General features: G+C 41.9%; 1 protein-coding gene across 2 annotated transcripts in view; it reads left to right on the top strand.

Annotated features, from left to right (window-relative positions):
• Positions 1-26,697, top strand: part of NFATC1 (nuclear factor of activated T cells 1) — a 179,511-nt gene that overhangs the window by 6,559 nt on the left and 146,255 nt on the right. Inside the window, exons 1-2 of one of the 2 annotated variants that reach the window (XM_054984881.1) lie at positions 14,248-14,459; positions 22,664-23,765. In XM_054984881.1, coding sequence (XP_054840856.1) covers positions 14,375-14,459; positions 22,664-23,765 — 1,187 coding nt within the window. In that variant the 5' untranslated portion in view covers positions 14,248-14,374. Of the gene's footprint in view, positions 1-14,247; positions 14,460-22,663; positions 23,766-26,697 lie in introns of those variants that run through there. The other variant, XM_054984882.1, reaches the window with a different exon arrangement.

The following is a 26,697-nucleotide window of genomic DNA, read 5'->3' as shown; positions in this document are numbered from 1 at the left end:
ACTGCCTGTGTGTAGCAACCCTAGGCTTCTTTGATGATCTCCTATCCAATTACTAACCAAGGCTGACCCTGCTTAGCTTCTGAAATTGATGAAATTGGGCTAGATGGGGCTCTCTGGGTCAGAGTGTCAACTAGCAGAGATTTAAAGACCACAGCAGACTGGCCAGGTGAGAATGATCAAATGTCTGGATTAAAGTCAGAAAAATAATAATCTATTATTGAAAAGTTGGTGGAATAGCACATCACATGCCATTCTATGATTAATGTCACCACTTTATTTTTAAAAAATCAGAATTCATCGGGGGGGGGGATTTTAAAAAGGGGCACAACTGCAGGAGGAGAGGGCCTGTATAACTCTTCTGTGCATGCATTATTTTCACACCAAAAATACCACCTTCTGCAAGCTGCTTGTATCCAGACTGAAAAAAAAATACTCATACTTTTTTCTCAGCAAGATAAAGTCCGATTTAGGGTGGTGATTTTCAACAGAAGGACTATAAAGGGGGATTGAGCCCCTCCTTTAAGCTTTTAAACCCCTGCCTCCTGTGGCTGCATTATGTTAAATTAAAAAAATAAAATAAAACTCATCATGGAATGCCATGCAAACATGTTGTTCCACCTACATGTGCATAGCTTGTTTAATTTCCACTTGTCACACAGCTGTTTACAGGCAAACCTTTTCTGCCAGGTAAGGAGGACAAATCCTAGTTTTTAGTACAGAATAACTTTGAATCATAGATTATGTTATTTCAAATAACATTTGCTGCTGCCGCAAAACCTGTAGAAGGGTGCCACAGGAGAATGACGTAAAGAGAAAACTCATTTTGTGTGTCACTTTTAAGACTAACCAATTTTATTGTAGCATAAGCTTTCGAGAATCAAGTTCTCTTAGATGCATAGTACATGGCAGTTTCTGTACTATGCATGGGACGAAGAGAACTGTGATTCTCGAAAGCTTATGCTACAATAAAATTGGTTAGTCTTAAAAGGTGCTACTGGACTCTTTTTGATTTTGCTACTACAGACTAACACCGCTAACTCCTCTGGATTTGTGTGTCACTGTATGCCTTTTATGCAACTGCCTCTCAAGGGGCTGCTGTTCTAGATTTCAGTTCAGTGCTGGTGTTCCCCAGGACTGCTCCCCTCCATGCTCTCCCACTCACGGAACGCTTTGGTTACTGCTATCACTAAATCTCCCCCCTCCTTTTCTTATCACTTGGTCTTTTGATGTTGTCACAAGCAGCTGGGTGCCCAAAACACTCTCTGGAGTCCCCCTGGCGCTTGATGCTGCAATGGTGTAATTTGTTCTGTCACAAGATTTTATTAGCTTGTCTGTACCTGGTGTAAGTGCATCTGCATTTTAATTTGTTTACCATGGGTCCAAGACTTCTAGTTCTCAGCATATCTCTTCTCTTTCTCCTGTATTACCTGCCTGGCCCAAATATGATCTTGTGTGTCTTACAAAATAAAAAAGAGTCCAGTAGCACCTTTAAGACTAACCAATTTTATTGTAGCATAAGCTTTCGAGAATCACGTTCTCTTCGTCAGATGCATGGAGGGCAGAAGGAAACTGGTCCAGTTTCCTTCTGCCCTCCATGCATCTGACGAAGAGAACGTGATTCTCGAAAGCTTATGCTACAATAAAATTGGTTAGTCTTAAAGGTGCTACTGGACTCTTTTTTATTTTGCTACTACAGACTAACACGGCTAACTCCTCTGGATGTGTGTCTTACGTTATCAAGAGGGGTAGCCATGTCAGTCTATTGTAGCAAAATAAAATGGCAGTCCAGTGGCACCTTAAAGACAAACATTTATTCCAGCATGTGCTTTCATGAGTCAGAGCTCACTTCTTCAGATGCTATAAACAGAAAATTATTTTTCACATCTTTATTAGGAAAATTACAAAATAGGAGGGGGGATGGATGGGGGCAGAGAAAGGCTTGATTACCCAGTCAGTGTTGGAGGTTTCCACACCACGTGTGGATGGTAACGGGGTTGCTCCATATGCAAAGGAAGCACCATAATAATGTTTCTGATCTCTTGCCTCAATTTCAGACGTGCTAGCATGTTTGTTCTTGTCAGCTGAAGCTAAATTGCTTCTTTGGGGATTTTATTTCTGAAGGTTTGACACCTGGTACGTGATTGTACCAAGTCTTCAAACTGCACAGGCATGCCTGGCCAACAAATAGCTTCTCAATAATTTCTTTTATATAGCTCAATTCTCAGACGACTCTTATACATGGTATTCATATGTCTTTCCTTCAGTCTTTCAGTACAAAGGTTTTGCCATTTTGAAATTTCACTGAACTCTTCTTGATAGTTCTATTACACACATCTCTTGCAACCTGTATTCTTTTGTCAGGTCATTTTTTAAGGATTTGTATAACTCTTTCATTTACCCTAGCTATTTGAATTTTATTCAGTTTCAGGTCTAAGCAAAATGAGAAGTGTACGGCTGTATTGCCTTCTGCAGCATTTCTCCACAGACATCCCAGATATTGCTCTAGAGTTTGCATGGTGTATTCTTCAGAGCCCAGTGTATTATAGTGGTTAGAATGTTGGACTAGGACTTGGGAGAATCAAGTTCAAATATCCACTCTGCCATGAAGCTCACTGGCAACTCTGAGGCAGTGATTATCTCTCAACCTAACTTACCTCATAGGATTGTTGTGAGGATAAAACAGAGCAGAAAACCCAGCATACAAATGTGATAGATTAACTCTTTCCCTGGACCATATACCACTTGCAGTTTAGTTCTGTTAGCTCCTGCTTTTTAAAGACTTGGAGTTTTCTGAACTCCAAAGCCTTGTGGTGTCTTTTCACCGTCACTTATTCCACCCCACCCCCACAGATGATCTGGTGGAATTTTATGCATTTAAATACTATGGACAAATGCATTTCCTTTTTTATTTGATCATTGTTCTGTTGGGTAGTTTCCTGTGCTTTGGAAGCACATGAAATGGGTGAGCCCTTCTGCAATAATGTGACACAGAATCCTGTAGAATTGGCATCCAGTAAGAACTGTCAATAGTTCTTTAACATTGTAGTACTGTAACACACAGGTGGTTTTGTTAGCAGCTGCTGTAGCAGCTTGGATGTTGTTTTCATAGTTTGGATACAGTAAGCAAACTGCACCAACAACTGTCTGTGCCTGGAATAAACATTGTTAGATAAGTGATGGTTCCTCGAAATCCTTCTAAATTATCCTCATCCTTTGACTAGGTATTTCAGCTATGGTCTCTGTTTCAGTTGTATCAGGTTTTAATCCTTTGGTTGAGAAGCTGCTTATTGTAGTTTTCTTTAGTCAGTTTCAGGTGCTTCTCTCAACACCTTTCTAAACCTGCTTCAGCTTATCCTTTGTTACACCAGGATGTCATCTATATTACATCTGACGCTATCCAGTACCCTCAAACAGTTGTCCTAGAGGGGGTAACCACATTAGTCTATTGCAGTCAAAGCCAAGAAAGAGTCGGTGGCACCTTAAAGATGTCTACTGTGTCATTCTTTCATACATCCCCCAAACTGAAGAAATACTGGAATGGATCTCACATAAAACTTCCATGTGCGTATGGGTGACAATTTATGCCAATTGCACCTTTCTCTGGCACACCTCTGGTTCCACCTTAGCTATTTCTTAGGGCCCTCCATTCCATAGGAGCAGCATTTGGGGGGAGGAAATCGGGGGCTGCAGTGGGTGGGGAAAGACAGGGAAGTTTTGCTTATGCAAATGAAAAAATCCTTCTGTCAGCAGAAATTTGAGGTGGAATCTAAGCCACTGCATGAGCACAACAAGGAACTTCTGTCATCCAGCCAAGTCTGTCCAAATCAGTCCATCATGGACTGAAAGCAGCTTTGTTTCTGTTTAGCTTACTGATGATTTCTTCTTCATGAAGCAATGGAAATTTTCTTATAGTATTGTTTTGTTCATAGCTGTTGAATGCAAACATATGCCAGCTCAGGTGTAATAGCAAACATGCAAGTATTACTTTGGAAGTAATGGCACAGTTTGCCACTGCATGAATGAACCTAGGGAATCCTCAGGTTGGTGTGCTTCCCTTTCAGGAGTCCACGCAATAGGTTTTCTTCCCAATTTGGAATCTTGCATTCAGGAATATACAGCCCATAGTTTGCTGTTATGTCAGAACTGACAAACTATGGTTTGCTGTGAAAGCAGAATTCATTAATTAGTTGGCTGTTTGTATGGGAAGGAGAAAAGGGACAGATTCCCCAGGTTTGTTCACACAGCAGCAAAGTCTGGCTTGCTGTTACTTTTTGAAGTAATTCATATTCTTATCTGGTCTCTGCCAGGTTTGCCTACTACAAGTGTAGGATTAGCCTGCACTAAGGGTGGATGATCTCCCTTTTGAATTTTATCCCTTTGCACCACTGGTAAGTTTAAAGATAATGAATTTCACATGATACCTGTGGTTCCTTTTTTAAAAATGAAGTATTGCTCTGATAAGCAATTTAAGCCTTGAAACACATCTTTGTAATCTGTATCAGTGGCCCACTGATTGTGTGTTTCTGTTGTTATTACATTCATTATTCATGCAAAATTTAAATTAGTCACAGCTTTTAGATCCAGACCACCTGTGCATGAGAATGTACTTCTTGGAATTCTAACATAGCTGCTGTGGACTTTACATTTACCAGCCACTTGCAAGTTTGTTTCTAGGGCACTTTCAGTGTTCTGGTATATGAATGCTCAAGTGCTCCAGCTTGCAAGTACTTGTGCCCATGACAATTTGAAAACCTTTGCTGTGTTACCTATCATTCATGTGAAGATTCATGTACTTTTCTCCCAGAACTGAGGGAGTTTGGTAAATCAATGAAGAAATTGTATGAATTTTTATCTCTTTCTGCCAGCGTAAATATATCGTTGCCTTCGGATTTTCTTTGTCTAGTTTTAAATGGTTACATTTAAATGGTGACATTTGCCACACTTCCTGTGTTCTTTTTAATATACTGGGCAAAATTTACGCAATAGCTGATCTCACACTTGCACCAGCTGCTTATCTCTGCAATATTGCTTTCTGTTTTGAACTTTTGTTAAGTGCTTCCTTTGCTCTGAAGCTGCCTTTTTTTAGATTTTTCAAATATGCATCCATCTTTTTTTTTCTGTTGCCCTTGGCCCTCTCAATTGATCTGTAACATCTTGATCTGTCCTGTGTACATCCAATGTACGTACCATGCCTAAATTAGTCTGTCTCAGAATTCTGGTTTTTACTTGATGATATTATCACACACAAAGCAAATTTTAATATATTTTCTTGCTCCCCAAATTCCAAACTAACTGCATTGAGTCACTCACATATGAATTTTCTCCTTCACTATTAGCTAAGGATTAGTTCCAACACACTAATCAAATCTTCCATTTGTCTTTATTTTCATTATCATTACACTGCAAAGTATTAAATACTTTTCTTGTATCTTCCCCGGCAACGTAAACTAATAGCCCTGACTTAAGCCTTCTTTAATCTCTTCCACTTGCGATGAAGTCCTACTCAAATTCTGTTTCAATTTCCCAGCAAGCAAGTTTCCTGGAGTCTTTAGCTGGTCCATTTTTAATGTGTTTTCTTCTGAAAAAATGTAATATATGCTGCTGTTCTTGAATTTATAAAATGATGTCACAGGAAAATGAAATGTGGAATAAAAATGCTGAACACTGACCAACCTTTCTACAACTGATCTCAGTGTGGCAACGGTTCTAGGCTTCAGTTTTCTGCTGGCATTCCCCAGATGTGCTTCTCTCCAAGCACCATTCATAGAACATTTTGGTTCCATTCAGCTTAAGTGGCTTGTGAAGTTGGATCTCAAAAAACTTCTAGAGTTGTCTAGACTTGATGCAACTAATCTATAAATAAGCTGTTTAGTCTCAGCTGTGGTGTTCCTCTTTGTTTTTCCCTTAAGGATAGTTTTATTTGAAAACTAGAGGCTGTGGCCGCAATCTAATACAGAGCTGGGTTTGCCAAAACAATTGAGTACAGTGGTCTTATATTCACCTGTCTTCTGTACTGGAATGTGTCCTTTGTGTTCAGGTTTCCTGTTATAGGTGAACTACTTATTGAAAACACACAGTTGAAGATGATAAGAATACGTTAGCATGCTTTATGACTGTTCTGCATCTTTGCTTTATGAAAACTGTCTCTCCCACAAAAAAGATTACAAATTCAACAAATACAAATGAAATAAGAGGAGAAAGTAAGATGCCCTATGTTCCAGTTGTTTCCCACCTGTGCTGCCCCCTCAAATTCCTTTTTAAAAATTACCCTGATGATTCTGCTCATCCACATGAGAGTTTTTTATGATGATGCCAAGGACTTTCTACATACCCGGGTGATTCAGCCTTGGAAACTTTGAACAAACAGCTGGGAGCAAAGAAAAGAGCCAAAAGCCAGCAAAGCACGGAAGGCTGGTACATTGCACAATGCGTGTGCAATGTGTCTTGCCAATCGGCTGTGCAGATGTGCCTCTTAAATCAATAACAGCAGCCTCTTTCACTCAGAGCCAATTCCTTCTCTCACACACATACACAAGCCCTTGCCCATCCTCAGAGCTCTCAGCTAGTTTTCTGTCAATAGTGGGGAATATAGTTTTTAGGAACTTTTGCAGCAGCGCTGGTAAGGGACAGTGGCTACTAGCAGTTCAATATCAAATTTAGAAAATTGCTTGAGGGAAAATCAGGAGCAGATGTTTGCCAGAGCAGTATAAACTCTAATAGAAAATTTGTAAGGAAATATAGCATTTTGTTATGGAAAGTAGCGAGAGAGGGAGAAACATAATGGGTTTCATGGAAAAAAAATGGTATTTTCCTGGCACTTGTGATGGACTTTTCAGCCATTGGCCTGGAAAATGGGATTCCCAGGGTCTATAGAGGAATACCATTTCCATAACTGCTTCTACAAAGTATTCCTTTGAAATATAGCCTCGAAGATCTGGGAGCTCCACAGTTCTGGCTTCTGGGACGGTGAGGTCATTTGCATGTTGCAGACTTTAAAACTATCTTGGCTAATGTGAAAGTATTATATTTCCGAGCAGCGAATTAAAGCCCTGCTTATAACAACAACAACAAAAGATAATTGTTAAAAGTTCTGCAAATAACTTTGTTTTTGTTGTTGTTAAGAAACAACTACTGTAGGCTGTCCTGTTCAAGGCACTTACAGTCCCACTAAATAAGGGATTATTTTGACATTACTTCAGAGTAAGTGCAAGTATTACAAGTGTATGAAAACTGTAAATTCTTGAGTGTGAGAGAGCAACAACAATATACTGGATGTTTTCTGCTTCTAGAGCTGGGGTGCTAGAAGCTAAACTTAAGGAAAGGTGTATAGCTTTCACAGACTATTGGAAAACTGCTCCAGTTGGTTGATTATGAGATTTATTCTACTCCTTCAGATTTGTCATAGTCCTGAACTTTGATCACAGTTTGCAAACGATCTTCATTATGGGCTGCATCCACTCCTTGCTGGATATTACTCTATTATTGCACTATACTAGCAATCATTCACTGCCTGAATTGTTTTGGTCATATGGGAAAAATCAGTTGTGAATTATTGCTATAGCACAATGATAATACAGTATACAACAGTGTTTGGGCATGGCCCTGATGACTTAGGACTTGGGAACACATACATGTCTGCTTTACTCTTCTTCTTTTTTAAATTTTCTAAAAAATATCTGTGGGCGCTAGTGGATGCTGCAGCTAAATATGTGGTAACAAAAGGCTCCCTGCCCTTCCCCTAAAAGACCAGAGGTCCTTGAGGGGCAGAGAAGCCAAATGCATGCTATTCTGTGTGTATCATTATTAAAATTCAGTTAAAAGCAGAGTATTTACAGTGAGGTACAGTGTTTAGGGCATTAGACTAGGCCTGGGAGGACATTGGATCCAATCCCCACTCATTCATGAAGCTCTCCACTTAACCTTGGGCCAGTATCTCTCTTTCTTTCTGTCTAACATGCTTTGCAGGGCTGTTGTGAGATTAAAAGGAGAACCATTTATGCCACTCCAAACTGCTTAGAGGAAGGGTGGGATTAAAAATGGATTAAATAAAATGAATTAGTGTAATTGAAACCAGCAGTGCCAGTTTAATTGGATTGTGGCTTGCAAATTAGTCTCCTGGTTGTATATACTCTGTGCTATCATGCTGGCACTGCAAACTGATATGCCATTATAAATTAAAGGACTAAAGCTGTCACCCACAGGTTCACTTGGGGAGTTTAAATTGAGACCCACAATCAGTTGATTTTGGTTGAAACACAGCCTGGCTTGTTGATGGGGGAGAGGAGAGGTTTGGTACTTTATAATGTATGAACGTGGCACTTCCTAGCAAATAGGTGCCTCCCCCCTTGACTTGGGGTTTAGAGTCATTTGTGGGTCAGCTGTGACTAACATACATAGGGTGCTCTGTGTTTTGTGTGGTGTGGGTCAGCTGTGGCTTGATGCAAGCACATACTTAGAATCACACAGGCTGGCATTCTCCATTCATCTTGAAGGCTTCATCATTTGTCAGCTAGCCAAGAAGATGCTTAAGAATCAGTATCCTCTGGGAAACTGGAAACCTTTGGCAATTAGACTGTTGTCTAGCGGTGGACTGAAATACAAACCCTATCATTTCCTTGACGGCTGTGCCATACTTTTGAGCTGAACCCCTTTCTTACCATTCCTTATGCTTCCAAAGAAAATGTGGGGTGTGTGCCATTAAGGGTACCTTTGTCATCTTGTAGGAGGAAAAAGTTTTCTTTACCTATTTTGAACAGGAATTAAAAAACACTGCAGAAGGTTGTGGGGGAATATTAAAAAAGGACAGATGCCATCTTTAGTTGGAGCAACCTGAGTTCTTTGGAACTCTAAACTACACTAAGGATTAATTCAGCCAACCAATTTAAAAACAGGAACTCCAACAGAGTTTGTTTTGTAAGTAATTTTGGTAAGTTGAACTGTTTTACAAATGCTCCAAAATGAAAAGAAGGCAAAACCACTTGGTGTAAGATGAATTCATCAATATGGCTTCCAAATTTCACAGTGCATGAATGTTCTTCCTCTGGAGGAAGTATTAAACATATAATCTGTTTAGAATATATTGATAAAATTCATTCATTTCCTGTTTGTCTCAGAATAAAATTGGCTAATCCCAAAGTTCCATTTGCCACACGGTTCCAGTATGGTGTAGTGGTTACAGTGCTGGACTACAGTCTTGGCGGGGTGGTGGTGGTTCACATTCCCACTTTTCCCTGGAAGCTTGCTGGATGGCCTTGGGCTAGTCAAATGCTCTCAAGCCTAACCTAACTTACAGGGTTATTATGAAAATAACTTGGAAGAGAGGAGAATGATGTAAGCCTCTTTGAGGAAAAAGGCAAGGTATAATGAAATAAATGAATAAATTACTATTGATAGAAAAGTATTTTTACCACATTTGTGTGCCCATGTCAACTTATTAATGCATCTAGTCAGTTGAACTTTAACAAAATTGCTGAAAAAATGGCCATGTGAATTGATCCTAAAATCCACCCCTGCCCCAGTCAAAAGTATGCACACAAAAACAAATAGTGAGGGCTCCATTTCTGGTTTGGTTACTTATCATGAGGTTGTTTTGAGCAAAGACAAGTTTTGCACAAGGCAAAAAAAATTGTGTTTTTTTTTACAAATGAATCTACCATTAATGTTTCTTCTATTGAAGGAGTTGTATTTCACTAGTGGTGATTTTGTGAGTTAAATTATTGCTGAAAATTCTATGTTCAGTTATCCCAGAAGAATGGTCCTGAACTTCTGGCTAACTACTTCTGTCTTCCTTGAAATAAATTGTTGGGTAGATGTCATTAGCTAGGACAGCATCTCCCACAAACCTTGTAAAAGATGAAGCTGTTCAAGGGAAATCAAGAAAAGAAGACATTAATCCCTACAACCATTGGTAGTGCATACAGTGCAAAAACAAACACACAAAATGACTAAGTGCGTAGATTTTTGTTACTGGGTGCCAAATGTTGACTGGGGCTGTTTTACGACATATTCATGAGCGTTCTGTAAAATGATGGAAATCATCACTAAAAAGAATTCAAGTAAAAATCTATGTGAATATAGATACCAAACTTTCTCTTTAAATCATATCTTTCTTCCATCAAGGCAGTCAGTGGTATTCATGGTGTTCCAAGGAGATCTCTCATCCAGGAACTGACCAAGCCTAGACTTACTTATGACATGCCTTCAGACCACACTTTGGAATACATCAGAGTTCCCGGATTCTCTTCAAATCCATACCTAACTGGTGGGCGAATATGCTGGAAAAATTACTGAAAAGTTACAAAAGACAAATTTTCAGCAATCAGCACTTGAGTTCATAGATTGGGCTACCCAGCCTTGTTGATTCTATAGGCACTTCTGGAATGTTGAAAACACTGAAGGAGCACCACCACAAAATGGCTGCCATGGGTTTTTGCGGCAAATCACAAAAATATTGAGAGATTCTAAGTCGTCCTTTGGTGGAGGCAGCTGTTTCTGAATGGATACACCCTGCAGTCGCAAAGATATGCCTCTTGTGCTCTTCTGAAGCACCTCTTGCACGGTTGATGTGAAGGACTGGCTCTTTACTTTTGAAGAGGCATGCTTTGGAGAACGAGCAAGCTTATGTCAAGAAATACATCAAAAGGCATTAAAATTTTCAGCAATAAACAAGCCATAAAAATGGGTGTTTATGGGGGATTGTAATAAGACCTGTCTTGCCTCAAATGGCAAATTTTTTACCACAAAGTTGGGATGGGAAGAAGCCATTTGGATTTTTGCCTCTTTCACCAATAAAGTTGCTGGCTGACAAGAAAAAAACGTTGGCTGAGTTTGCTTTTTATAGGCCAGTTGCCATTTCTGCCCTCCACCAACCATTCTTTTTGGAGGGGAAGGGTTTGGTAAAGCTGTATAATATAGGAGAAAGAATGGCTTGTCCCCGCCTCTGAACCTACCCCAAGGTGCTGGGTTTCTCTTGTCAGACTATGGCATCCCCGTTAGCCAGAGTCTGTCTTCCTCCCTTCTGCAAGAAGCCAAGGTCTCTTGATTTCAAAAGGTTTATTTGAAAGACAGCATACAGGCCCAGATGTCCACATTCCAGGACCAGGAAGATCCTGGCTGAACACAAGCTTTGTTAGGAATGAGTTACAAAATGAAAGTTGTTACAGATCAAACCCTCCATTCCCAGCCTCCCCCCACAGTTCACATTGCTGGGCGCTGTTCTGTGGGAAGCTGGACCTTCAAAGTCGACTCTGAAGAAAAACAGATAAGATGCAGTATCCTCTCCCATGGAAAGTGCGGTCACGGCCTAGCTGGACCTGGAGGGAGAGAAAGACTAAACAACTACCTCAGTTAATATGGTGTGACTTAGGTTAAGTTGTCTTAGCATGACAGATCCTGACATTCTGCCCCCCTTAAGGCCCCCCTCCACCATCTCCCCTTGGTTTCTCAGGATATCGTTGATGAAATTGTTTTAAGAGCCGGGGGGCTCTGACATGAATTGATTGTGCCCACTCTCTGTACCCTTCCTCAAAGTCTTTCCAGCGAACCAAATAAAAGAGGGAGGTAGATCTGTGATAAAGTCCATTGAAATTACTTCCCAAGGTCGATTGGGGGTTTCCAGGGGCTGTAAAAGTCCCGCCGTCCTGTGGAGGAAGAAGAAGCACCCAGCCCGCAGTCGGGAAACAAGATGGATCTGTCGTGAAGGGGCCCCACCGACAGATCAAGAAAGGGTCCACCCGTAAAGAGGTGAGAGAAAAAGGGTCCATATTGTTCATTCCGATCATCCTACTAAACCCCAAGCGGGGAACCCATATCCGAGTAGAAGCATTAATTGATTCGGGTTGCTCCAGAGACATTATAGCGCCAGCATTAGTGAATGGCCTGGGTTTGGAAACCAAAGAACTGGAAACTCCTATTATCTTTGAACAGATGGACGGGTCTAACATGAACCCAGTTGTCCTTGAAACGGAGCAGGTGCTTACCGGCATGGGGGAACATTGGGAAAGCCGATCGTTTGTAGTCAGTTAAGTGGCCAAATATCCCCTCATTTTGGGCAGTCGGTGGTTATGGGATCATAACTCCTATACAGACTGGGCTAAAGGAATTGTCATGTTCAACAAGGCAAATGAAGTGGGGAAAGGAGAAACTAACTCAAATAGAAGAGGCCCTCTTAACTCAAGAAGAAATCAACCTCATTCCAAAAGAATACCGTGATTTAAAGCAAGCCTTCAGCGAGGAGGAAGCTGATAGCCTCCCCCCACAAAAGCTTTTGAAATCAAGAGACCTTGGCTTCTTACAGAAGGGAGGAAGACAGACTCTGGCTAACGGGGATGTCATAGTCTGACATATTGTTAGGAATGAGTTACAAAATGAAAGTTGTTACAGATCAAACCCTCCGTTCCCAGCCTCCTGCCCCAGTTCACATTGCTGGGCGCTCTTCTGTGGGAAGTTGGACCTTCAAGGTCGACTCTGAAGAAAAACAGATAAGATGCAGTATCCACTCGCATGGAAAGCGTGGTCACGGCCTAGCTGGACCTGGAGGGAGAGAAAGACTAAACAACTACCTCAGTTAATATGGTGTGACTTAGGTTAAGTTCTCTTAGCATGACAGATCCTGACATCTCTCTGGCTTTGCCACCCAGGTGTGCTTCTGGGCTCTACATAGGGTTCCTAACCTCCAGATGGTGGCTAGAGATCTCCCAAAATCCCAACTGATTTCCAAGTAACAGGAAATTACTGCCATAGAAGATGGAGTCTATGGCATTATACCCAGTTGAGATCCTTCTCTTCCCCAAGCTCTACCCTCCAAATCTCCAGGAATTTCCCAGCTAGGAGCATGCAACTCTAGCTGCACACCAGATAGCAGACTTTTTAAAGAGTTCACAATGTTAGACATGTGTCTTCTTGAGCCATGTCTGGGCTGTAACCAATAACATTTCTCTGGGATGGCTTGGTGATAGTGATCAAATTATAACGGTCTATAGGGCCGTTTAAGTCAGTTAAGTTAAAAAAAATCAACCCTCTGGGGGGTGGTAGTTTTGTGAAGGAGGTTTGTTACAGATTAATTGCTGTTTCATTTGGCAATAGTTTCTAGTCAGGATAGAAAGATATGAAAGGTATTTGAATGTATAGTATAGATGTTTCTGACTGTCTTTGAATGAATTTTCCATCTCACACATAAACAAAACTAGCAGTGATGGGAGGGTTTACTCTGTTGTTGGTTACTCTGTTTCGTGTTTTTGGTTTTCATGGCCTTTCCCTTCAGTGTGTAGCTTGATTCCTCTGGTGTTCTTTGCTTGGGAAGTACCACTTTCTGTTTTGGACTGTTTGTGATATGGATTTCATAAGTCGACTTCTAGGGGATTGGCAGGTGGCTGATCCTACTTCTTAGGCCCGTGTTCCTTTCTGCCTCTGTCTGGGGTGTAGCATGTGCCATATTTTGTGCTGACCCACTGACAGCCACTTCTTATTTCAAGTAGCAGTCATGTCTGCTGCAGCACCAATAGTGTTATGCTTCCAGTGTTTCCGTCACAAACAAGAAGAGCAAGGCCAGGTTCTGAAATATATGGCAGGCCCATTCTGAGGACCCTTGGTCAAGAACGGCCTTCCAGTTCCAGCTCTCTGGCCTTTTAATATGTTGGTTGTGGGGATTAACTGTGTCCTAATGCTAAACTGTGAAGCAACCACAACACCACTGAGTCATGGGGAGAGAATAGTTTCCCAGTCCCTATATGCGCCATTGGGGAGGGGGGAGTAAATAGCATTTCCTCATGTTTACTTCTGCAAGCCACGTAGATAGGAAAGAGGAAAATTAGATCACGTTTCTGTCTTGAACACAAGCCCTTCTCCCTCATAAAAGCACAGACAGGTGGACAAGCCAGGGGAGAAGAGAGGACAGTGTCTAGCAGAGACACACGCACACCCAGCCGGACTGTAACTTGAGCAGCGAAGGTTTATTTTAAAATGAGGAACCAGCGAGAGGCGGGCAGAGCAACTCGAGTGTTGATGTTTCCGGGTGCAGATAAACAAAGGGAGGGGGAGGATCCCACAGAGCGAGGGAGGCAGCGATCGAGAGATAAGAGAGCGAGCGGCGCTCGCCAAAGGGTCACGTTACGCCCAACCCAGGAGGGCTCGCCGCTTGCCTCCCGGGACCCGCAAGCAGGCTGCGCCCCGCTTGCTCGGATAAAAGGGAGGTGGGGAGCGAGCCCAGGGACCCTGTCCGGCCGAGCGGTGCCGGCGCGAGGGGAGGGGGGGGGAGGGCAGCCGCCCTGCAACAGGTGTCCCGCAAGAGCCTTGGGAAAACCCGCGGCAACTTTCCCAGCTGGCCGGAGAAGGAGGAGGTCTCAGAGGGAGCTGTTGCCGCTCCTTTGGCCAAGCCATGACCGGCCTGGAGGAAGACCCCGAATTTGATTTCGATTTCCTCTTCGAGTTTAACCAGAGCGACGAGGGCGCTGGCGGCAGAGGTTGGTGCGCGAGCAGACGCCGGGCATCCTCTGGGGACCGGGCGGGTGAGGGGGGGGGGAGAGCAGTTAGCTGGGAGCGTTTCTTTGCGGCGTGTTAAATATAGCGGTTCTTCTGGGGCTTGGCGACAGCGATCGCCGCAATAGGCTGAGCCGGAGGAGGGAGCCCGAAGCGCCGCCCGGCGCTGGGATGCAAGGCGCCTCGTTCCCGTCCGCCCCCTTGCCTCTCCCAACGACTGCTAGGCACTTCATCGGGGACGTGCCTGCCTGATCCCCCCTCGGGTCGACTGATCAAAACGGCTGGTCACACACGGCCCTTACTTGCCTATTCTCGTTTTGACGCGCGGCGTTCGAATGGCATTTCCCGCCCCTGGAATTTGAAAGTGCAAAAGCAACATTTGTTTGCAAGTGCGCTGGGACTTTGCAGTACCACTCCCTGTGACGTTCTGTCACTGCATTCGAACATTCACACGTGCCTATGCAAGCAGCTGGGGAGAAACGAAAAGGCGGAAACGTCCTCAGCAAGATAAATGGGGGGTGGGGTGGGGTGGTTAAAGCTGGTTAAAGCGATGAGCGAGGCTGTGGAGAAGAGCGTGCGGTGAGGCATAGGAGGCCAGAGGGCTTAGGCAACTGGGTGAATTCGGGAAATAGGGAGGCCACGCTCTTACACAGGACTGGAGAGAGGGCAGCTTGTACCACGGGGATGGAATTGGCTTCAGACAAGGGAGCAGGGTTCAGTTTTATCATTGCCTGGTGAAATCTGCGGGTCTTTGATTGTATGTCTGATAGGTTCAGGTGGGTAGCCCTGTTGGTCTGCAGTCCAAGAGCAAGAGCCTGGTCCAGTGGCACCTTAAAAACCAACTAGATTTCCAAGGTATGAACCTTCAAGAGTCAAAGCTCATGAATAAGGAAGCTTTGACTCTTGAATGCTCATACCTGAAAATCTAGTTGGCCTTTAAGGTTCTGTTGGACTCAGATCTTGCTCTTCATTGCATGTCTCGTTATTCCAGGTGGAAGTTCTTGGAGCAGGAAGGTTCTAGGTGTACCTATCTGTGCACTCACTTGTGCATTCTGGGAGAGCAATTGGAGCCTTTGCCCAGGAATTATAACGTGGAAAGTGCAAGAACCGTTGATGAGACTGGGAATTGGGCGGCAAGTTTCAGGCAAGAGGCTTAGATGTCCATGATGGTGGTTAAAGCAGCCCATGTAGTTGTCAAGAGTTCTCGCGAGAGCCAGGAGCTTCAGTAGGGCGAGAGTTGCCACGCTTTATTTCAGGAGGGCTGGGAGGTAGTTGTCAAGCCTTCTTGCTATGTGAGTGGAAGCAGAGGTAGTACATCAGTGGTTGTGAGGGGAGGGGGAGGAAAGAATAACAGAATCAGCGGCTGTGGGAGCATGGGCCCTACTGCAAGGACGAAAAAAGGGGGGTGGGGGAACCCCCCACAAACTCAACCCAAACAAGCAGGGGAACAAAAATCGAGGGGTTAAGTAACAACCTATAAATATATATATTTATATATATATCCTATATATATATATATATATATCCTATATATATATATCCTATATATATCCTATATATATATATATATATATATATATATATATATATATATATATATATATATATATATATATATATATATATATATATATATATATAGGATATATATATTAAAAACAAGTTTAAAACATAAGGCCTGAAGGGCAGGCTACATATATATACTAAAACTTGCTAAAACATCTCAAAATACAGATGATGGTACAGTGCAATGACCAACACAAATAGACCAAGGTACAGTATACACCGACCAGATGCATTTTGGCCCTAAGGCCTTCCTCAGTGGTCAGTTGTAAACAATTTTTCACAGTAAGTCCTCACATAGGACCATGTAACTCTTTGAGTTGTGCACCCCTGGAGTAGAGAGAGAAAGGTTTGGAGATAAGTGGTGGATCTCAGCTGCAGTGAGGAGACTGGAACTGATTTCTCTATAATCCTGGGACAAGGAAAGGGTCTTCTCTATGGAAGAGGTTGGGAGGGCTTCAACATGCTCAGTTCACAGAGCACAGATCATGTACTCTTAAGAACAACTACCTGCTGAGTGGGAGAAGTTAAGCTAGGTGTACTAAAATTATTTGGGTAAGGATTTTCTTTAGTGGTTCAGCCACTCAGAATCCCATTTGTCCAGTGAATGAAAATCTGAATTCCATCTCAGAATGTGTTGTGCTTCAATAAGTAGGTACAATTAACTATTGACTTAGTAGCAGTTCACACAAGCACACTGCACATAGCTTGGAAGGATTTTTTAATCCCCCCCAGATAATTGCATCACGCATAGGGAGAATAGGTTTGAACTGTTTGTTATGAGCATAGATTGCAGTTTTGCGTATTTCCATGAAACCTACTTAAGGAAGGATTGCGGTATTGTGGGGATAGCAGTTTGTGTTCAACATATTCAGACAACCTTACTGTATTTATATGAAAGGAAGATGACCCTGAATGTAAGACTACCCCTATCCCATGTTATACACAAAAGAATTTCAGTATCAGACATAACTGTAACTAGTATGTGAATTTAAGACAACTCTCTTTTTTTAATGGCATACCTGGAAAAACAGACTTTCATTTGCTTTGTGTGCTGAAGGCAAACAATAAATATCAGACAATGTGCAGAGGCTGTGCGAACCAAACCTGGGACATGGCTTGTACTGCTGTTACCGGACCAGTTTCATAGGGCTGTGAGTGAGCCGGGCAAATGGGATTTCCCCATGTCTGTTCCCTTTTTAGCATGGCTGACCCACCAGGATTCTCAAACATTCTGGAAACAGAAATATCTGCTCTGCCAAAATCCATGACTGGATTATAAAAGAACTCAGCAGTCGAAGAGGATATTGCTTATCACTTTGTGTTTTGTGAGCAGAATTCGGTACAGCATTAGGCAAGCCTAAAACCATTGCAACCAATAGGTTTAAGTGTGCCCAGTGCTCCTTGATTATGGCTGTGTCTCTGTATACACGTTGAATTCTTGGATTTAAAATATTTGTTTCTATCGTTCACAAATAAATTGGTGGTAATTTGTGGTTATGAACTTTAATTGGCTCATTAAGCTGACTCAGTAATACTGGTTTGTTCTCTTACCTAGCCAGACTTCCATCACATCTTAGCAGATTCTGGATATAGTAGGCTTCATCTCTGATGTAGGGATAAATTTTCCTCCAAATCTGACAAGCTGTAGTATTATTATGCATGTTCATTTAAGATCTTTAGTGATCACACCCCATTCTTGGGTTGTATTAGATAGCTTAGTATTCTATTTTTTCAGACCTAAAATTCATCCTTAAATCCAGTTTGTAACATAGGAATAGCTTTTATTTTCTGCTGGGTGTATCTGTCTTTTCTCCTTTACTCTTTCCTTGTTTCTTATCTAAAAAAATAAAATAAAAACAGTGATGATTCCTCTAGCATGGGGCCAATATTAGACTGGGGAGGTGAGTAATAACTTTAAAATGGTAGACAACTTAACCTACTAGTATATTGTCGAAGGCTTTCATGGCCGGAGAACGACGGTTGTTGTGGATTTTCCGGGCTGTATAGCCATGGTCTTGGCATTGTAGTTCCTGATGTTTCTCCAGCAGCTGTGGCTGGCATCTTCAGAGGTGTAGCACCAAAAGACAGTGACACTGTGACACTGAGAGATCTCTGTCTTTTGGTGCTACACCTCTGAAGATGCCAGCCACAGCTGCTGGCGAAACGTCAGGAACTACAATGCCAAGACCACGGCTATACAGCCCGGAAAACCCACAACAACCTACTAGTATTAGTTTCCTTGTCTCTGCACACAGCTGCACATGGTGCTGGGTGTTCATCTCCATGATGGTGGCTGGTGACTCAAGCTCCCAACCCACTACGTGTATAGGTTTCTGGGTTGGGAAATTCCTGGAGATGTGGGAGTGGAACCTAGGGAGGGCAGGGTTTTCAGTAAAGTATAATGCCATAGAGTCCACTTCTGAACGGCCGTTTTCTCTAGGGGAACTGATCTCTGTAGTCTGGAGATTGATTGTAATTCCCGGAGATCTCCAAGCTCCACCTGGAGCTTGGCAACCCTATGTATAGACCAGTTTACACTAGCATTTCTCTAGGCAATAGCGTTACGTGCTTTCAAGTAACTTCTGACATGGTAACCCTATGACTGAATGCCCTCTAACACATCTTACCAGTCTTGCTGAAGTCTTGCAAACTGAACACCGTGACCTCCTTTACTGAGTCAGTCCATCTCATGTTGGGCCTACTGCTGTATAAAGAAATTTGGCAGTGTGACTTGGCCCTGATGCATGTATCAAAATCCATAAGGCACGTACTTGTCACCCCTGTCTCATTTAGATGTAGCTGAAGGGAATGGGACAGACTAGCATCTACTTTCTGATCAAACTAAGTCATACAAGTATAGGTTTCAGGTTCATCTACTCCTCTTCCACCTTTTCTAATTGCTTCAGGGAGATTCAAGAATGAGACAGAGATACCCATGGCTATTATTTGAACAAGTATTTCACTAGGGTTGTATATCCTGGACTCAAGGGAAATCCTGCGTTCTAATAGCCATGGGACACTGCAGTGAGAGTGGAAGAACAAACACATTAACTCAAGGCCTTTATTTATTTTCTGCCTGGGGATAGTCCTGGGGTGGAGGTGGGGGAGTTAATAATAATATATGAATTGGGCTATGTCTGCTTATTCTCCTGACTCTTTACTGCTCTATGACTATTGTAGGACATTTTCAGTGGTTAAGTGTAATTGGTGAGGAGGTGCTTACTATTTACACAGGTCCGAACACACTTTCATACGCTACATATATGAATAAATGGTATTTTCAGAAATTATCTTTTTCCTGATGTACACTTGGAGCCCCAAGTCAGAGAGCTATTGTATAGCTGTTCCATTTGTATTGTTCCAGCCCTGCAGTATAATGAACATCTCTTGGTAAGCAGCCATTTTTGCAAAGACATCTGGCAAAAAGATTTGTATATAGGTGTTGAACACATTAATGGTGCCTGACATGATATAAATCAGCCTGAAATATTGCTGAGCCTCTGATGGAGCCTCTGGAATTATGTTGGGTACTGTGCTGTGCAAGTGTTCCTTTGGTTAGCAGATCTGAATATTAGGTGGAGCTGACAATTGCTAGAACAAGGGTTAAGCAATTGAGCCAAAGTGACGGGCTCAGAATCTCCTTTGCATATGCAATGCTAGGGAGAATTAAGTTGTGTTGGGAATTTAGCTATCATCATTAACAGAGCTTTTCCGGATCTCAGTGTGTAAGTAGAGGAGAATCGTTGCCTGGGGCATATGCCTCTTGGGAAGGGAGGAAACAAACATTGCACGGGGAGGAAGTTAGGAAGCTTTGACTTGTTTGTTTTTTTCATTCAAGCATACAGAATTCTTTAAAAAGCAACTGACGTTTGAAGTGCATTTTTAAAATGAGAGCTGGCTTTAATATAGAAAGATCGATCTGGCATGCATCATAAAATGAATGGCGGAAACACTGTACAGGGTTTATTTTGTGATAAGAGCTAGTAGCTCTGACAAGTATAGTGGAGTTTATACCACTGAATTGTACAAAACGACTCTAGAAATGTTTAAAAATAATTTCTAGTTCTCACAATTGTAGAGAATAGGTGTAAAATATGACCGTTAGCATACAATAGAATCTTTTCACTGGAGGTCAAAACTAGCTAGTTAAGGAAATGACCCATCATAAAGTTTGCCACTCACAAAAGGTTTTGCTGTCATTGGATGTGTGAAGCTTTGATAGTGTCCTCTTAAGCAGTTCAGGCTACCTCTTCAGAAGGCTAAAGGGAGGTACCCATTTGTGAGCGCAATAATCGGTCAGTATGGGGAGGACGTGGGAGTTATTCTGAGTTTCTCTGAACTGAATGGCTGTTCCGCTTCTGCGTAAGAAGCTGCTCTCTTTCCTCTCTGCCTTGTGTGTCCATGTGGCTATTGCAGATTTGTAGGGTAATTGAGTCTCTCTTGTTCCAGCAACATTGGTGACAGACACTACCAGTCTGGGATTGGGTGTTCAGATACCTTCTAGTTCTTGAGTTGTGATGTTATTTGTACTGGTGTACTGCTAGCTGCCATCTTTGGACTAAATAATAACTAGAAATAGATGAACAATAAATAAAATGGAAATTGTGTTTGAAAGATTAACGAGAGAGCAAAAAATAAAAGCCCAATTGTATTCTAGTGCTGTTTTACTCCAGAGGATCAATAACCCCAGAAATCAGGGTGGCCCAATAGACCTTCTGTATTGTATTGAGGGGGTAAGGGGTTAAAATAAAAGTTTTCCCACTGGGCTTTTCTGCTTCAATATGTGACTGAACTCAGCTTACTTTTTCCATGCAGCATTTATCTCCATTATGTTTTTTCTCCAGCTTCCCTTTGGGCATTTTTATTTTATTTTTTATTTTGTTTATGCTATTTATGGTCCGCTTTTCTCACTGAGACTCAAGGCAGATTACACAGTGTTAATTTTACTTTGGTTTGGTCTTGCAAGAGTTCACTTCTCCAGCAATGGTATTTACTCCTCACAATTTTGGCCTTTTAGTTTCATCTAAAAAGAGAGGGGCTTCAGACAAATTCTGGAAAGGTTGGGATCTGGACTTCTTAATATTTTTAGGCCATAAAACATGTCGTTTCAAAAATGCTGTTTTCTGTCAAAGAAGATAAGGTTCCCCCACCCCCCACCATAATGTCTAACACATATCTGCCAAAAGACTGGCTTGGCCACCCTGTGGTGTGTGCCTGGATGAGAGAGCCCATTGGGCTGGCTTCAGTGCAGAACCAGACGCACACTCTTTCCTCTTTCCCATGGTGCATTGTGCTCTGCTTACTAGACTAGAAGCAGAGTCACACAAAGGGCTCCACAGGCACTGTAGTGCTCAGGGGACTGGCTCTACCTCTCCCTTTGTGTAACATTGGATGAAAAGGTTGGCCACGCTACTGTACGCATTTCACATCATTCAGGATAATATAGAAAGCGATCCTAAGCAGATCTACTCAGAATCATACTCAGTCATACTCAGGAAAGCGTTCTTAGCATCACACTGAGATTTGAGAGTCATGGGAAATACTAACAAAGAATGTTCAAGTCCTCTTTACATGATTCCATGTAACCTCCAAAGCAGAAAGTTGTGCATCTCCTTTGTGGATAGATGTAGAAATTCAAGGTATGTATCTCTGCAGTATCTCTTTGTTGGACTGCTGCAATGGACTCTGCACTGAAAATGCAGAAAGAAACTATGCACAGATAACTTAAATGGTTTCTCAGTGCTCCTTGTAGCGCTCAGTACTGTGTTCAGTGTACCGTCTTTTGTGCATTCTTCCTAGTAGCATGTCATTTACTTCCTTCTTGAAGAAAGAGGGGCTAAGACTCAGAGTTAGCAATGAGAGCAGCCGTGGCTTAGTGGTTCCGCAACAGCTTTGCATGATGCAAGTCCCAGGTTCAATCCCTGGTATCTCTGGTTAATATGACCAGGTAGTAGGTGTTATGGAAATCTTCTCCTTGAGACCCTGGTCAGCTGCCGCCAGTCAGAGTAGATAATAACTGACCTTGACAGACTAACAACAAGGGGCCATTACTCAGTAGCAGAGCATCTTCAGAAGATCCCAGGTCCAATGCCTGTTGTGTCCAGTTAAAGGATGTGTGGTAGAAAGTATTAGGAGAAACCCCAGAGAACAGCTGCCAGGGTATGTAGCACTGAGTATATAGTAGTGAGTACTGAGCTAAATAGACAAAGGGCCTGAGTAGGCCAAGGAGCTGCTGTAGCTTAGTGGTTCAGTGATTGGGTGGTGAATCAGTACTCTGCTGGTCCAAATCCCACTACTGCTATGAGCTCAGCAGGTGCCCTGGATAAGCCGCTCCAGCCCCAGCTCCTCAGCTGTATTGTGGGGATAATAATAACACTGACTGTTCACTGTTCTGAGAGGGCGACAATATGTCTAGAAGAGTGGTATATGAGCATGCTGTTATTATTATATATCCTTTTGAGACTGCTCACCAAGTAAATGTCTGAGGCAGGATTTGAATCTAAGGGAATTGTTAACTTGTCCACTGAATTGTGTCAGGATTTTGGTTTACTAATAAGTTAATTATTTGTGTGTCCTGCATCTCATGTCATTCTTTTTATTTCTGTTTTTTTATTTTTTGCAGAACATTATAACTATGCATCTTCAAATATAAATTCAAGTTTGCCTCTAAGTGTGGCACATCCTTCATTGTCAACTCCATGTCATGGCCTTCAGACATCTAATCCAGTCATTTCGATTGTCCCATCAACTAATCATCCCCCGGGATATGGAGGCCACACTGACAGTGGTACCGCTGGATATTATCTGTCTCCAAATGTCAGACCTAATGGAGTGCCAGCATTAGAAAGCCCTAGAATTGAAATAACCTCTTACTTAGGACTGCATCATAACAACAATCAATTCTTCCACGATGCTGAGGTTGAGGAGGCCATCCCAAATGCAAAGAGATCACCTTCTACTGCCACATTGAACTTGCCAAACATTGAGGCTTATAGAGACCCATCATGCCTGAGCCCAGCAAGCAGTTTGTCTTCCAGAAGTTGCAATTCAGAAGCATCTTCCTATGAATCCAATTACTCTTATCCCTATACTTCTCCCCAGACCTCTCCTTGGCAGTCGCCATGTGTATCGCCTAAGACCACTGACACTGAGGAGGGATATCAGCGCAACATGGTAGCCTGCACATTACTTAACTCACCCAGACATTCTCCTTCTGGATCTCCCAGAACAAGCATTACTGAGGAAAACTGGGTGAGTACTCGCAACTCTAGGCCATCTTCTCCTTGTAACAAGAGAAAATACAGTTTGAATGGCAGGCAGACTTCCTACTCACCACACCACTCTCCAACACCTTCTCCCCAGAGTTCTCCAAGGGTTAGTGTGACTGATGAGACATGGCTGGGAAATACTAACCAGTACACCAGTTCAGCCATTGTTGCAGCTATCAATGCCCTCACCACTGACAGCACGATAGACATGAATGATGGGATTCCTATCAAATCCCGGAAAACTGCAATAGACCACACCCCTTCCATGACACTCAAGACTGAACCAAGTGGTGATGATCATGGGACCATATCACCAACAGCTGACTTATCACCAGAAGAATTTCCTGGATTCCAGCACATCAGGAAGGGAAGCTTCTGTGATCAGTATCTCTCAGTGCCACAGCATCCTTATCAGTGGGCCAAATCAAAGCCGCTGTCTCCAACATCATACATGAGGTACGATTTTTGATATATATTTTTAAAGAACTCTATTTTTAAATGAAGTTCCTTTTTGCCTTTCCACTAACCTTTCTCTTTTACAAATTTTTGTGACCACAGTTTTTTGCTTCAGCCAAATCTTCAGATTTCTTATGTGGTGTGTCCTCCTGATTCATTCTCACATTGATGAGTTAAAAGGCAGCTTCAAGCCATCAACTGCCTGTATGTTTTTATATTGCTGTTTAGCTGTTTTGGGGTGGTTGGTTAACTATAATTTTATCAAGGTTTTTACTAATCTGTTTTGACAAGTTCGAAAATGTTTTAGTGCTATTATGAGGAGGCATTACAGGTACCCAGGAGAAGTGCGAGGAGGAGACTGGAGGGCTGTTGCGAAAGGGGTGAATTCGCACACGCACCCCCCCCCACACATGTACAGATCTCATTGAAGTGATGCAACCCTAAGAAACAACAGCAAAAAAGAGAACAAAATAAAAATCTATAATACAGCAACATTTAAAATTATATTCCTTTTAACCTAATAAGTGCTCTCTGGTCTTTGAAGAGCCTGGCCTAGTTTTTCATTTCCAAGCCCTGTTTGTATATTATGTGGCATAATTTTTTAGGACCTTGGTTTTTAAAAAAAATAACCTGAAGTAATCTTAATAGGTTTGCTTGCTGCATTAATTATGCATGAAAAATCATAACAATGACTGTTTGGTCATTCTGAATGAGTTGTCGCCATCACAGACTTCCCTACTGTGAGAGTATGATCTCTGCACCTTTGTCGAATGAGATACAACCACAGTCATCTTTGCAGTAGCTGGGCACAGACCTCTATTCCACAAAAAGGAGCGGCAAAACCGGATTGAATTGGACAGATAGAATTCTGATTGCCTTTTAAGTTTGGCTGGGATCCTGCGTTGTTACATACTTAAAATGTTAACAGTTAATTCAGCTCAGCTAATGCGCTCAGTTACAGCAAATGATAGATAAGATGATGGCTTCTGAGTGCTCTACAAAGCTACAGTCTGTTAGTTTATTCTGCTAAATTGATACAGTTGGGTTGCACAGGGCTGCATTGATAATTGAGTTGCTGTAATAGGCAGCCTAAGTCCAGCCGTCTCTTCCTTAACATTTAGGCATGTTTGCTTAGCTAAAAGACATCCTGAAGTGTAATTGGGAGACTCTCTCTTAATGGACAAATGTGTGCCTTATTTGGAAGTGTTTGTATACAGTTACGGCATTCAGTCCCTGCAAACCACATAGCACTCATGTGCAGCAATGACAGTCTTCTGGAAATCTCAGGATTCAGCATGAATGGGATATGGAGAAGAGCATGTAAAATCCCATACAGTTGCGGGGAGGGTGTTTTGGAAGCAGAAGGGAATGCACACACTACTGTTTGTGATACAGTGATTTGAAGAAATATGCAATCTTTGCCTATCACCTGTGTTTGTGCCCTAAAATTCTGAATGAGGGGCCTGTCAAACAAAGAACTCTTAGGAAGTGCTCAGTTGATTGAAGTCTTTGCAATTTCTGGAACTGCAATTTAATTTAAGAACACTTTCCTTCAGGGCATTGTTAAATTAAAACTTTTTAAAATGTTACAGTACTTAATTCTTCTCTTCATTTTAAATATTAGCTGGGGGAAGTGACCAAAAACCTTTATCTAGATGAATACTTTCTGTGTTTTTAACTTTATGAAAACTCTTAAGGTGAGAACACTTTGATCATATTTACCATTCTGTAGTTTACAGAAAGCTTTTTAAAAAGAAGAAAAATCACATGCAGTTAAAAAATAATCCCTATTGTGTTACTGAAAATGAAGAAAAATAAAATGAGCTTGAGTATTATGGGTATAGAATATTTTTCCACTGTTTTGCTTTTGTGTAAAAATATGTTTCCTGGTTTTCAATCTGTTTCCATGTGATCTCATTAACTCGTGCTCCGGGACAGCTGGAAGCTACTGTAAAAGTGTGATTTAAGTTATTTTACCAGTCAAATGCCATCACCAAGCTTCCTTTTATCCATAAAATCTTTTCATTTTATGTATATGAAATAATCCTGGGCAATTGAACACAGACGGCACAATCATGGACTACACAACTACAACTGTTATTTTAAACACTTAAAAAAATAGGTAGTCATTTGTTACAATAGATCTGGAATTCTCCCCCCACCTCTGTTATTTTACACATCTGCTCTGTTTCAAAGTCTGGGTTAGGTTCCAACAAATAATGCAGATTCCAAAATCCACCCTGTCATAAGCTTTATTTGCCAGAACTATTGTATTGCCTCCTGTGTTTCTTCCTGAATAAAAAAATCCTAAATCGAAAAAGTGATGTGGAAAATTCCTAAATGAGTAGCTGTTTTTCACATAGATTCCATGTTAATAAGGAGGGCCATCTTTGCCTCTGTTTGTCAATAAGACCTCCTTGTCCTGAAAGAAACTCTTTTATTTTAATATGACAGTACTGATTATTCTAATTAACATTGGTGTGTGGGGAGGGCAGAGGAGGAACAGGAGTGGTACAGTATTTAAAAAGACAGACAAGTAAAATAGTTTCTACCCAGATGTACTTTTTTAAATCAAAGCTTCACTTTGCTACTCAGTGGAGAGTTGTAGCCAGTCCTGGCCTCTTGATGAATAAATGCATTTGTAAAGACTTGTTCTGTTTTTAGGTGAACATTTAAAAAGTGTGAATTTGTACTAAGTTACAAATTGTGTTATTGAACAGGTATGCATGGAATCTGGATTCAGGTTCACTTCAGGAATCAATTTGGTATTTGATCCTGGTCAAGTTACTGTAGGCATTATCCAGCCAAAAGTTTGGGCTAGGAAGAGTTAATTGTGCACCTAAACCTTCCCCACTGGGAACAGTGCAGCTTAAAAGTACTTGGCTATAGCTAGAGCAGGCCCACCCCCTAGGGCCTACCTGCAAAATGAAGA

Source organism: Eublepharis macularius, chromosome 7 (assembly GCF_028583425.1).
Source record: "Eublepharis macularius isolate TG4126 chromosome 7, MPM_Emac_v1.0, whole genome shotgun sequence".
NCBI classification, from domain to species: domain Eukaryota; kingdom Metazoa; phylum Chordata; class Lepidosauria; order Squamata; family Eublepharidae; genus Eublepharis; species Eublepharis macularius.
Note: the sequence above shows the minus strand (reverse complement) of the source record. Positions and strands in the feature narration are given on the sequence as shown.